This window comes from Chrysochloris asiatica, unplaced genomic scaffold, assembly GCF_000296735.1.
Source record: "Chrysochloris asiatica unplaced genomic scaffold, ChrAsi1.0 scaffold00003, whole genome shotgun sequence".
NCBI classification, from domain to species: domain Eukaryota; kingdom Metazoa; phylum Chordata; class Mammalia; order Afrosoricida; family Chrysochloridae; genus Chrysochloris; species Chrysochloris asiatica.
In genome coordinates, this window is record NW_006408521.1 from 49,474,901 (window position 1) to 49,487,641 (window position 12,741).

A 12,741-nucleotide genomic window follows, 5' to 3' on the forward strand; every position below is an offset into this window, starting at 1 on the left:
GAGGTGGTCAGAAATTCATTGCCTTTTTCCAGCATGGAACTTGCTCTCCAGAAATACAAAGGGGCTCCAAAAAGTTTGTGGAACATGGAAAGAAAAGACAAAGGACTATTTCCACTTACTTTTCTAAGCCCTTGATTATTTAACCCAAAAGGCTCTGGACAGGCAAAGCCCCTGGGGTGACGGTGGGGTGGGGCCAAGTTTGTCAGACCCACTCATTCTGGAGCTAATTGGTACAGTGATTATGAGGAAAACCCAGCGGCAAAGCCTTAAAAGTCAAATTGCTTCAGTGTCTCGCCTGGGGCCTCACACGAAGTTTAATCAAGCTGTAAGTTGCTAAAAGTCCAGTGTTTTAAGAGTCTTTCCTCACCCTCATGTGTGTGTGAACTAAAACTTCAGAGCTAGTTGTTTTTTTATGTAAGATTAGCTATCATGCAAAACTTACTGGTCAAGCAGTAAATAAAATACATGAATCCCATGGAAGGGTGTTTGCATGTTTCAGTCTTGCAAATAACAAAGCAACTATCCACCCAGGTGGGTCCTGTTAAAAGTCTGTGGCTCCTTCAAGCTGCGACCCTGGCTTTCTGGTGGGGGCTCATGTGTTATAAATTCTTGAAGCTCTTTTAGCTGTACTTTGGGCATCAGGCGAGTCTTCTTCCTCTTCCTCGGTTCGCTTGTGTCTTAAAAACAAGTCAGACTTTAAGAAGCGGCTGTAGCTGTCATACTTCATAAGATTGAAGATCTAAGGAGGAAGAAGAAAATGAGTCGGAAAGCTGAGGCTAATCCAGACCACAAATCATCCTATCAGATAATGTATTTTAAACATTTTCCATGAGTCAGAGAGGGCAAACATATACAAGACACCCACAAAGCAAGCAAAAGAAGTCACGTGGCAGGCAGAGGAAAGGTCCTGGATGTTTCTGGTCAATCTGGAGTGTTCTTATGGAAGAATACGAGCAAACACTTGTTTACTTTTCACTCGAGTCACACAGCACTGGTCCATACCCTTGTATCAAGACATCAAAAAAATCTCTGCCTTATTCAGATAGCAGGGACATATTTCCCCACAAGTTTGAGTTACAGAAAAGGGACCACTGAGACAATGGTGCCAAACAGAAACATTGTCTTAGATGCTGCCAATATTTAGATCCCCAGGAAGGATGGCATCAAATAAACCCACTCTTTTCACCAGAAGCCAAATGGAACTCATTTAGCGGCAGTGCAGTAAGCTGCTTCTATCCACAGTTCTTTAATTCCCACCAAACACCAGTTTGGGCCCTGATAGGGCTGAGTGAGAAAAGGTGGGAGAAGATGCTGATAGAATGATCTGATTGTTGTAATTGTTAACAGTTGGTTGTGATTGTGAAAACTTAGCATTCTAATGTGGGTTTAAAATGAGCTATCTCAGAAGCCAGAGAGGGGAATCTCACTACCATCAAAAAGAAAAGAGCCCATTGTGGGGATTCCTGAACACTGAATTTCCTCAACCCACAGACAGAAGGCGTGATACCAGAGGAGTGGCAGAGGAGCCGCAACCAAACCAAGAGCCAGAGCATGAGATACAGCAGTGAGCTTCCCAGCCCACAGAGCACGTAAAACCGAGTGACTCTGGACAGAAAGCTGCCTTGCAGAGTGGGGTGTCTCCAGGTGGTTAATTGGGGAGCCAGGTTTGCTGACCAGCAGAGCTAAAGCAGAGTGCCTTTGGGTTCGGTTTACAGCAGACTGGAGTGCCCTTTGGACATTTATCTGAAGCCCTCAAAGAGCTTGGTAACATTGCTGAGCAGGGCAGAGGCCAGGCTAAGCGGCCAAGGGCCAGAGAGAGGCCTGTCCATGGGCATGGCTGAGTCTAAGGTGGTCCTGCCGGGAACAACTGTGCCCTGAGCATTTCTAATTCTGAATTGTAACCTGTGAACTTCCCTAAGAAATCCCACAACTGTGAGAATGGAGTGTGAGTTCTATGTGACCACCGCACTGAATTTTCAAACCCAGAGACAGCTGGTAGGTTCTGTTGTGTTTTTTTCATCAATGCTGTTAGCTGCTTTGAGTCGACCCCCCAACTTATGGAGACCCAGGGGCAGAATACCCAGGAAGCAAGGTAAGCATGAACTTTCTTGTGCTTCAGTGAGCAATGTCACATGGGTTTCATCACATCAGATGTGATGCAAATCATGTGAAAAACTGTTCACTACATATTAGGAAGTAAGTACAAGGAAGCTCATGCTTACCTTGTTTATTGAGTACCCTGTCCCTATCAGGGATTGTAAATGTGAAAAGAGACTGATTTTGTAGGAAGATGCTGTGGGGTTGGGAGAGAGATGGATACCAACCACCCAGAAGTAGAAACAAAATCTCTGACGTGTTGAAAACATGTGAAATTGTTCACTACCGATTAGAATGTAAACACGAGAAAGCCCACGCTTACCTTGCCTGTCGGGCAATCTGCTACTCTGGGGACCTCACACACAATGGAACCAAACACTGCCTAGTCCTCTGGACTCTGTGAGTGGGAATCAACTGACCAGCAGGGGACAGATGGCTGATTATCAGGGGCCCTGGTGGCACATGGGTAAGTGATCAGCTCCTAATCAGAAGGTCAGCGATACAAACCCAAAGTGGTTCCACAGGAGAAAACACTGAGCAATCGACTCCTGTAAAGTTGATGGCCTTGGAAGTCCTCTGGTGCTGGTGGTTGTGTGCTGTGGAGTCGGTTCCGACCCATAGTGACCCTGTGCAGGGTTTCCGAGGCTGTAAATCTTTACGGGAGCAGAACGCCTCCTCTTTCTCCCACGGAACAGCTGGTAGTTTCGAACTACTGACCTTGTGGTTCGCAGCCCGATTCATAATCACTACGCTACCAGAGCTCCTTTGGAAGTCCTATAGGGCAGTCCTATTCTGTCTTATAGGATCACTGTGAGTTTGCATGGACTCGACAGCACACAAGAGCAACATACTGATGATCTGAGGAAAGCAGTAGTTTAGTATCAGAAATCCAGCCTGCCATGAGGACGCCCAGGGTTTGATCCCCAGCCTGGGCACAGCCACTACCCATCTGCCAGCGGATGCTTACATGTTGCTATGACACATGAACAGGTTTCAGAGGAACTTCCAGACTAAGACAAGAAAGAAAGGCCTGGTGATCTACTTTGGAAAATCAGCCAACGAAAACCCTATGGATCATAAAGGTCCAATCCACAACTGATAACAGGAATGGTATAGGATCAGGTATCATTTCAATCCACTGAGCATGGGGGTTACCTCGATATGGGGCTAATAATAACATGTTACTGTTAAGTGCCATCAAGTCGGTTCCGACTCACAGCGACCCAGTATAGGGTCTCCAAGGAGTGGCTGGTGAGTTTGAACTGCTAACCTTGCATTAGCAATCCAGTGCTTATCCTACAGCATCACACCAGGACTCCATTAATAACACACTAGCTATCAATTTTGCATCAACCTTGTAATGTGACTTACTGAGATTTGGCAAAGTTATTAACACAAAACAAAAACTCCAAGAAAAGAGAGAAATCATACTTAAGGTTGAGGGGGGTGAGGAATGCTATTGTCCCTTGGGCCTCCCCCAAATGTGCCAAGCAGGTATCCCTATCGTTCACCATGTGCATTACTCAGCCCTTCTCAGGCAAGAGAGCCCCCAAAGGGAACCTCCAGATGCCCACTTCATTCACAGCCTGGAATGGACACTCTAAGTGTAATTAATGAAACCGGTCTCGTGAGTGCCCCACCTGCAGCCTTCATGTTATCCTCTGGCACCTGAACCCACCATGTGAGCAGGATGCGGTGTCTCATCCGAGCCTCGGCGTGGGAGCAGGCATCCTGTTTGCCTAGAGTGGCTCTGAAGTGTGTACTTCAAAGGAGGGAAGGGAAGGGCCCACTAGAGCAGGTGGGAGGGGAGCAGAAAGCCACCTTGACTGAGTGGGAGACCCTCGGAGGGGAGGGGCCTGCTAACTGCTAACAGGTGCATAAGGGAAGCTCTGTGAGCGTGAGAGCAGCCTGGGGCTGACCACGTCCAGGGCTGCTCCCAGCCACCTGAAGTAGGATCTGAGGCAAGGAGGGTGTTGCACCCGATGGTCTCATCGTTCTGGGCTCTGAACTGCCTGGTCTCTACACATGTCTGCTGGCAGGCTTCCCACAGGGTCTCCTGAGAGCAGGGTTTGCCCAGTACAGAGACAGTGCTTAGTTCTGAGGAAGTAGAAACTGCTTCCAAACTATCTCTCAAGACAGTGGCCAGATCTGCGTGTGGCCACTGACCACAGCTTTGTTTATCATAGAGGCCAGCGGCCACAATTGGGCTGCAGTAAATGTTTACCACGTGATCAACAACAGCCCAGTAACCCAGTGTCACTGAGTCTGTCTGCACCAACTTACACCAATTCTACAGGACAGGGCAGAACTGCTCCATGGGAGTGCTCCTGAGACTACAAATCTTTACGGGAGCAGACAGCTTCATCTGTTTCCTACAAAGGGCTGGTGGGTTTGAACCAACAAACTTGCAATTAGCAGCCCAGCACTTAACCTGCTGTGCCACCAGAGCTCCTTAGCAACAACGGCTGGGGCTGGAAAGAGTTGCGAGATGGCTCAGGTCCTGCCCAAAGTCCCCGGGGCCACACACCCAGTCTCTTCATTTAATCCTCACCAAGGACGAAGCTGAGCTCGGATTCCCACTTTGCCAGTTTGATGAGACAGGCTGCCAATGCTAACAGCTGGCTCTTGGAACACTTTCCTAACCACTGCCCTCTATGGCCACCCAACACTCCCTATCATTAAAAACCAGCTCTGCAGAGAATACAGAGACTAAGCAAAATGAATGCAAAATAACCAGATACTCTATTCCAAACCCCACCCAACACCAAAAACAGTGATCCCAATTATGGTCTGTGTGTGTGTAAACAGGAAGTGTTGTTGTTGGATGCCACGGAGTAGATTGGATGCCAAATCACAGCGACCCCACGTGACAGAGAACCACCCCATTGGGTTTCCTACGCTGTCATCTTTTGAGGGATGGATCACCGGGTCTTTCTTTTCTCCTGGGGCAGCTGGGTAGATTTGAACCTCCAATCTTTCAGTTTGCAGCCCAGTGCTTAAATGTTGTGCCATCAATGCCCTTAAGTAGGAAATAAAATACCTGCAAAGTGGGCCTACTGATTCTGCCTCACTCTATTGGAGCGCAGGAAACGTGGTGGTCCGAGTGGTCCCAGACCAGCTGTGATAACACAGTATTTAGCTGCTAACTGAAAGGTTGGAGGTTCTAACCCAACAGCCTCTTCACAGCAGGAAGTTGTGGCAGACTATTTTCATACAAATGACAGCGCTGGAAATCCTGTGGGGCAGTCCTCCTCTGTCCTGTAGAGTTTCCGAGTCAGAATCCACAGGAGACAACAGGGGGTTTGGACTTAGGGGGTCCCAGATGGTTCTATGGACTTCTGGGATGCTGTTGGATAAGCACAGGACTGCAAGGTGGGTTTGAACCACAAGATTGGTGGTTCAAACTCACCATTTGCTCCTTGGAAACCCTATACTGAGTTGCTATGAGTCGAAACTAACTCGACGGCACTCAACAACAACATCAAAGATGGTTCTATAAAACTAGGATTCCCTAGCAGAGAGAATTGATCTTACCCAGAACTGAACTGTGACCATACCCTGGCCAACACGTTAGAACTTCACGATATTTACAGAGAAGACCCTAGAGTCAAACCTGGAGTGGAGGAGGGAAGGCCCAAGGTGGCCAGTAAGCATCGGCCTAAAGTTAAAGCAGATGGTCAGCCCGAAGGACAGGGGGCTGGCTGATGAAGCAGAAAATCAAGTTGGCAACTATGCTGCATTCTATACCATGGTTGGTTTGTTCTCTTTTCACCAAGACAACTGCATCTCAGCAAGGCTCTGGCTTTGGCAGCCCCCATCTGTGAGCTACAGGCCTGGACTATAAACTGTTTGTCATCACAGCCCTGGGACCCCAGCCTGCTGGAGGGGCCACCAAACACCAGGGTCCCTAAACAAGCAGGGCGCCCGCCCGTCTCCAAATCCCAGACAGTGTGAAGTCGGTGAGGACTTGCCTTTGTGTAAAGAACGCCACCTGACTCAGGTGGGAGCTTTAAGAGAACACCACCTAGGGAAAGATTGCGAGCTGATGCATTTCATTACTGTCACCATCAACTGCATTTCCAGCTTGATACATTTCTCAACACTGCTTAGAAAACACATACGAGGGGCTTCAAAGAGCTCATGGAAAAATGGGATGAAAAGATCATGGATTTTCCCCCCACGAACTTGATGAAACCCCTGCATGCAGGGAAAGACCTATATTTCACATGCACCTTCCTCTCGCCCCTTTTGAAGACCCTCTGCCGCATGACTGCAACAAGAGCCAATGAGTCGGTTTCAACTCATAGCGACTCTGTATAGGGTTTCTGAAGACCAGCTGGTGGGTTTGAACCACCAACTGTTTGGTCAGCAGTCCAGTGCTTATCCTATAACAGAGGGCAATAAATAATTGCATGCAACACCAAGATGAATAAGATTTTATATTTGCCCCAAGAACTTGGTTTAGTCTCCTATATGAAAATCGCTGAGTGAAGTCAGGAAACAGTACCATCCCACAAAATGCAGTTCTAAAAGTTCTCTCCACGCACTCACGCTATACAGCTCAGAGGCTTATTATCCACAGATGCCATATTTGCGAATGCACCTTGCTCCTTAAATATATCAGTCATTTGCAGACATGCGCAGAGCAGTGAAAATTGGGAGTTGCTGGCTGCATGTGTCTCCAGCTGAGCCTGAACTAGGCACTGCTCTGCCTTCCTGTCTCAGACGGTAGACAGATGTCCTTGTTGCAGGCTGAGGAGGGCCAAGGTTTTCACATTTTTTTGTGCTCTTGCTATTTAAGATGGTCCCCAAGCATAGTGCCAAGGTGCTACCTTGTGATCCTCAATGTAAGAAGTCTGGGATATGTTGTTTTAGATTGAATTGTGTCCTCCTCCCTCAAAATAAGTGTTGTAAATCCTACCCATTTGGGAAGTGGGTCTGCTGTGCTTGTGAGACCAGTCAGAATGAGGTGTGTCTTATGACAATCACCTGTCAGCTGAAAAGAACGCAGCAGACACAGAGAAGCAAGACCATGCCACGTGGAGATCAGCAAGGAATAGAAAGTAGAGAAAGACAAGAGGCCCCCGCAACCGGGGCAGGCACGCTGATTTCAGGCTTCTAGCCTCATAAACTGAGAGAATATACTTCTGTCTACTATAGCTTTTCTGTTATCACAGCACTAGAGAACTGAGATTTGCCATACGGTGAACGTACGTGTTAGATAAGCCTCTTATAGGACGGAGTTACAGCGCAGCTCACCATGAGTTCAGTGTGAATTAATCAACCACAACCCAAAACCAAACCTGCTGCTCTCAGGTTGATTCTGACTCACAGTGACCCACATGTTGCAGAGGAGAACTGCTCTGTAGGGTTTTCACACAGAAGCTCTTAACATAGTCTTCAGGGAAGCAGATGGCCAAGCCTCCCTTTCTAAGGCACCTCTGCCTCGAAATGGGTCTGACCTACTAGGCTACATGTTCGTTGTTATTGCTGTTATTAAGTGACGTGGAGTTGGTTCTGACTCATAGCAACCCTGTATAGGGTTTCAGCGGAGCAGCTGGTGGGTTAGCAGTCCAGTGCTTACCCTACAATGTCACACCAGGACTCCTGTAGGTTAACTTTCCTGCACTAATTGCTTACACCACCCAGTGAACCAACAATGTATATTCAATGTCTTTAAACAGGAACACATAAAACAAGGCTATGATGAACAACAATGTTGTGATCAGAGGCTCATGGGAACCTGGCACTGTTGAACTGCCCCCCTAGAAGCAACGGCTCAGGTTTGCGAGTTGAGTGTTTGAGGCAACGATCACAAATAATGAGGATCAGCTGTTAATGCTTTTCTACCATGTGAGCAGATGGGAACGAGGAGAAGAGAGGCCCTCTACCCTCAGACAATGCAAAGATGGAATCAGCTGGCCCAGAAGAGGCTGCTGGGGCAAGGCAGAGATGAGAGCTTCTCTCCTCTGATGTGGGTCTTAGGGCAGGTTGGCAGAGCAAATGAGAAGACACAAAGCTCAAGGCAGCCCTTGCCCCAAAGTGCCAGGCAGCCACCTGGAGACTCCAGTACCCACGATGAGACTGCCACAGATGGATGACTGGTCAGGGGTGAAGACAGAGACCCTCTGCTTGGGGCGGAATCCACTTATAGCCCCACGGGGCCAATACCAACCATACTTATACCAACCATACTTGTATGCTGCTTTGAGCACTTTTCCCCAAGGTCTTGAACACCCAAACCCAAACCCCAAATGACATGTTTTCTACTTGGGACAAAGACATTTTATCTTTGCTTTTTGCCATTTCGAAGAGAGCTAAGCGCTATTCCAGGCACACAAACCTTCCCTTCCTCTTCCCCTAAACACCATTTTAAAGCAGTTAAAAAAACTCGAAAGTATTTCATTCAAATCCCGTCCTTCACGCCTTGCCTCTCACAAGGCAAATGACTGTGGAAGTCACAGGGCTTGCGCCAACTCTTCTTCCATTTGAACTAAACCCAGGAACTGCTGTCTTTGGGGCTGCGCGCTGGGAATGGCCAATGTCTGTAGTCAGCTGATACTTACAGGATGGAAACATCCAGAATGCCCGCTCTACCACCACAGTCCAGGATGGGGAGCAACTCAGGCAGGGCTCTCATTTGGAGAAATGAGAGGCTGCCGGAGGAGCGGACCCCAGATGACTCCTGTCGTCAGAACTGCCCACTGACACCTCCACCACACACACACACACACACACCCTCTCCCCACAACTGCAGGTCCTCAACAGCTAGCCCAACCCTTTTTTCTGTCTAAAGAGGAAGCATTTCTCACACCTGGACCTCCCTGGTTGGTACAAACAGTTAAGTGTTCACTTACTAACTGAAGGGTTGGAGATGAGCCCACATAGAGGTACCTACGAAGAAAGATCAGGTGATCTCCTCCCTAAGAACCAGCCACTGAAGATACACACGGGCTCGTCCTGAGTCTGGATCAGGTTGGCTTTTTGGATCTCACTTTTTGGATCCTGAGGTAATAACACAAAGAAACTACATTGCTAAAAAGGGGCCCAATTCATGATTCTTCTGTCTGTCCCAGGATGTGGCTGACAATGTTGACAGCTCACCCAAGTCTTGTTTTGACTTCTTATCAGAGAGCAGATGCCTCCACTTTGTCTTCCTCAGCACTGTGGTGCCTTGAATTGGCTTTTCTATTCAATGTCTTCCTAATTCCCACCAAGTGCAAAGAAGGTGTATACAAGACTCTAAGGCTAGGATTAGTTTGTTTTCTCCCTCCAGCTAGAGTTCAAAGTAAGGAGCTCTGGTAACATAGTGGTTACGAGTTAGGATGCTAACGTCAAGGTCAGCAGTTTGAAACTACCAGCTGTTCCATGAGAGAAAGATGAGGCTTTCTGCTCCTGTAAGGATTTACAGCCTCGGAAACCCTATGCAGGGTTGCTATGCAATGGAACCGACCACATGGCACGCTACCACCACCAGGCTTAAAATGAGCCATCTCAGAAGCAGAGACAGAAGATCCCAGGACCGGTGAGAAGGAAGAGCATGAGCGGAATGTGAGATTCCTACCTCGATAACGGAACCGGCAAGAGCGACAGCAGAGGTGCTGGCATGGAGAGACAGAGCAGCTGCGGGCTCTAGGCCCATGGACTAGAGCAAAGGCTGAGAGGCTGAAGACAAGGGAGGCGTGCCTGCAGTATGGCAGACAAGAGGATTCCGGACTAGAAAACTGCTGTGTCCTGAGTTGGTCCTCAGTCGTAACATACCCTGTTCACTTCCCTAATAAACCCCATCATCATGAGTATTGTTATGAGTTCTGTGTGGCCACTGCAGTGGATTATTGAACCTCATGTGAAGCAGAGAGTGCTATAGGAGAGGTGGTTGGTGTCAGAACAGGGTAAAGAAGGTTGTAGGGTGGAAGCATGTCTGACCTCTGCTTCATGGGAACTGGCCTTAGGCTGATTTTGAGTTTTCATTCTCTTTCCCCCTTGGGAAGCCAGGGGGAGTGAGACACGGCCCCCACATGGCTTTTGCAAGCACCAGCTCTGAAATTTGGGTAAGGGCTTCCTGGCAGCACTTTAACATTCCCCTTTGAAGTGTGGGTATTGGGATCCCTAAACTTCGCCGACGAGTATTAACCGATGCTAAATGAATACTAACTCATGCTCTTCTTTCTCCATGGTCCTGGGATCTTCCGTCTCTGCTTCTGAGATGGCTCCTTTTAAATCTAGCTGGAGGGCAAACTAACCCTTCCCCCCTTCAGTCCTGGGGCCTTTCATGTGGATAGAGAAAGCAGCCATCTAAAGTTAAAGTTGCCTTTTGAGATGATCTCAACCTTTCTACCTTCACAAATCTCGCAGTGTAAGAGGAAACCAATCACGCCATATTGTGGCATTCAAACAAGAGTCTTTATGGCAAGAAAGGTGTGTATAGTAAGAAACCTGTAGGACCAGGTTTTGTTTTAAACTTTGCATGTGTACAAAGTCAAGTCACTGAGCTGATTTCAAAGTGCTCCATCCTTCCAAAGAATTGACATACATAAACACACACACACACAAACCTCCTGATATTAATATTGTTAAGTGCTGTCTAGTCACTTCTCTCATACTTCGGACATATTGTCAGGAGGGACCAGTTCCTAGAAAAGGATATGTTTGGTAAAATGGAGGGTTGGAGTTAAAGAGGAAGACCCCCAACAAGATGGATTGGCACAGTGGCAGTAGCGATGGGCTCAAATGTAGAAACAATTGTGAGGTTGGTGCAGGAGCGGGCAGTGTTTTGGTCTGTTGTGCACAGAGTTGGTACCGACTTGATGGTACCCAACAACAAAGATGTTACTTCTGACTCGTAGTCAGGGTGTCCAAGGGAGCACTGATGGGTTTGAACCATCAACCTTGTGGTTAGCAGTCCTGTGCTAATCCTACAGCGCCACACCCGGACTCCTCATAAGTGATTATATAGCAAGGTATATCCTTATAATCCTATATAAGGTATTATATAGCAAGGGAGCAGGTGACAAACCTAATGTACAAAAGTTCACTGCTTTCCCATATGCCAGCAATGAACAATTGGAATATGAAATTAAAACATGCTACCATTTACATTAAGGAGCTCTGGTAGCGTAGTGGTTACGAATCGGGCTGCGAACCTTAAGGCCAGCGGTTCAAAACTACCAGCCGCTCCGCGGGAGAAAGATGAGGCTTTCTACTCCCGTAAAGATTTACACCCTCGGAAACCCTGTATAGGGCCGCTATGGGTCGGAACCGACTCAACGGCACACAACAACAACAACAACAACCATTTACATTAGTACTAAAAACAAAAATGCACAAGTATAAATCTTGCAAAATATGTAGAAGATCTATAGCAGGAAAACTACAAAACTCTAATTAAAAAAATCAAAGATCTAAATAAATGTAAAGACACTCCATGTTCACGGATTGTTGTAAAGTGCCAGTGAGTCGGTTCTGAAACAGAGTGACCCTGTCTACGATTTCCTAAGAGCAGTTGGTGAGCTTGAACCACCAACCTTGCGGTCCAGTGTGTTAACCCACTGAGCCACACCAGGATTCCTATGTTAATGGACAGAGGACTTAATATTATTAAGTAAAGATGCCAATTCTTCCCAGCTTGATGTAAAGATTCAAAGTGTTTCATTCTGAAGTCGAATCAGGGAAGGGTCTGGAAGGACAGGCACCAGTAGGGAGGGAAAGGGGACAGACAGAACCTGGGGGTTTTAACTTTCCGTGTCATAGCCTTCTGCATTGCTTGAGTTTTCTGTTTCAAAATCTTTACAACACACATGAGTTAAGTTAATAATTACAAACAATTTTAAAAATGAATTTATCTAGGGGTGTGTGCTTCTGGCTATCACTTTCTGTGTAGACCTTCCTCCATGAAGCTCCTAGTCATGTTTGTTAGCAGGGCATCTGTGTGCAGCTTCTAAGCTACCAGGACCAGTAAAGACTGACGCTGTAATTTCTTTTACAAAGAAAAGTATTGAACTGTGGTGACTCACATCATCTCTTCGTGTTATGGCTGAGTAATTGATGGAATGTTCTAGAATCAGCTAGGGCTGGGAATCAAGGAGCACATGACAGAGAAAGGGAGATGGCCGTGGGGAAGGGGAAGAAGTGAAGAACTGTGGAACAAAAATGCCAAAGTCACTACTGCCCAGGCCAGCACATTGACAGGAAATGGCGGCACACACCACAAGTTGAGAGGGAGAGCAAAGAAAACTTAAAGTCGGGAAAAGGACCTTTCCAAATAATACTGCTTCGTGTGGAGAAGCGTCCTCACAGGGCCCAGGGTGTGGAGAGGGGACCTGGGGCTCCCATCCCATTTCCCCTCTCCCAGCTACACAACCTCAGGATGGCCGTACGGGGGTCCCACACCAGTGAATCTTCTCACTTGTAAACGGCAGGTCCTGATGAGACGCACAGGCAAAAACATCGCGTAAACTGTGAAGAGGTTTAGTCTTTCTAAATTCACTCAGGTGTAGAAAACAAACATACACATAATGTGACTCCCCAAACTGTGAGCTGTGCAGGTTCCTCACACAGGGTTCCCCCTCCTTGGCACTACTGCCATATGGGCTGGAGATCTGTGAACAGATGTTTAGCAGCATCACTGGCCTCTACCACCAAATG

The 12,741-nt window shown here is 47.4% G+C and overlaps 1 protein-coding gene across 1 annotated transcript in view; it reads right to left on the reverse strand.

The window, feature by feature from the left end:
* Positions 1–405: 405 nt before the first annotated feature.
* The window catches only part of RGS10 (regulator of G-protein signaling 10), a 55,341-nt gene continuing 43,005 nt past the window's right edge, over positions 406–12,741 (reverse strand). The window contains exon 5 of the mRNA XM_006831404.1: positions 406–739. Within this exon, the coding sequence (XP_006831467.1) occupies positions 593–739 (147 nt within the window). The 3' untranslated portion in view covers positions 406–592. The remainder of the gene's footprint in view (positions 740–12,741) is intronic.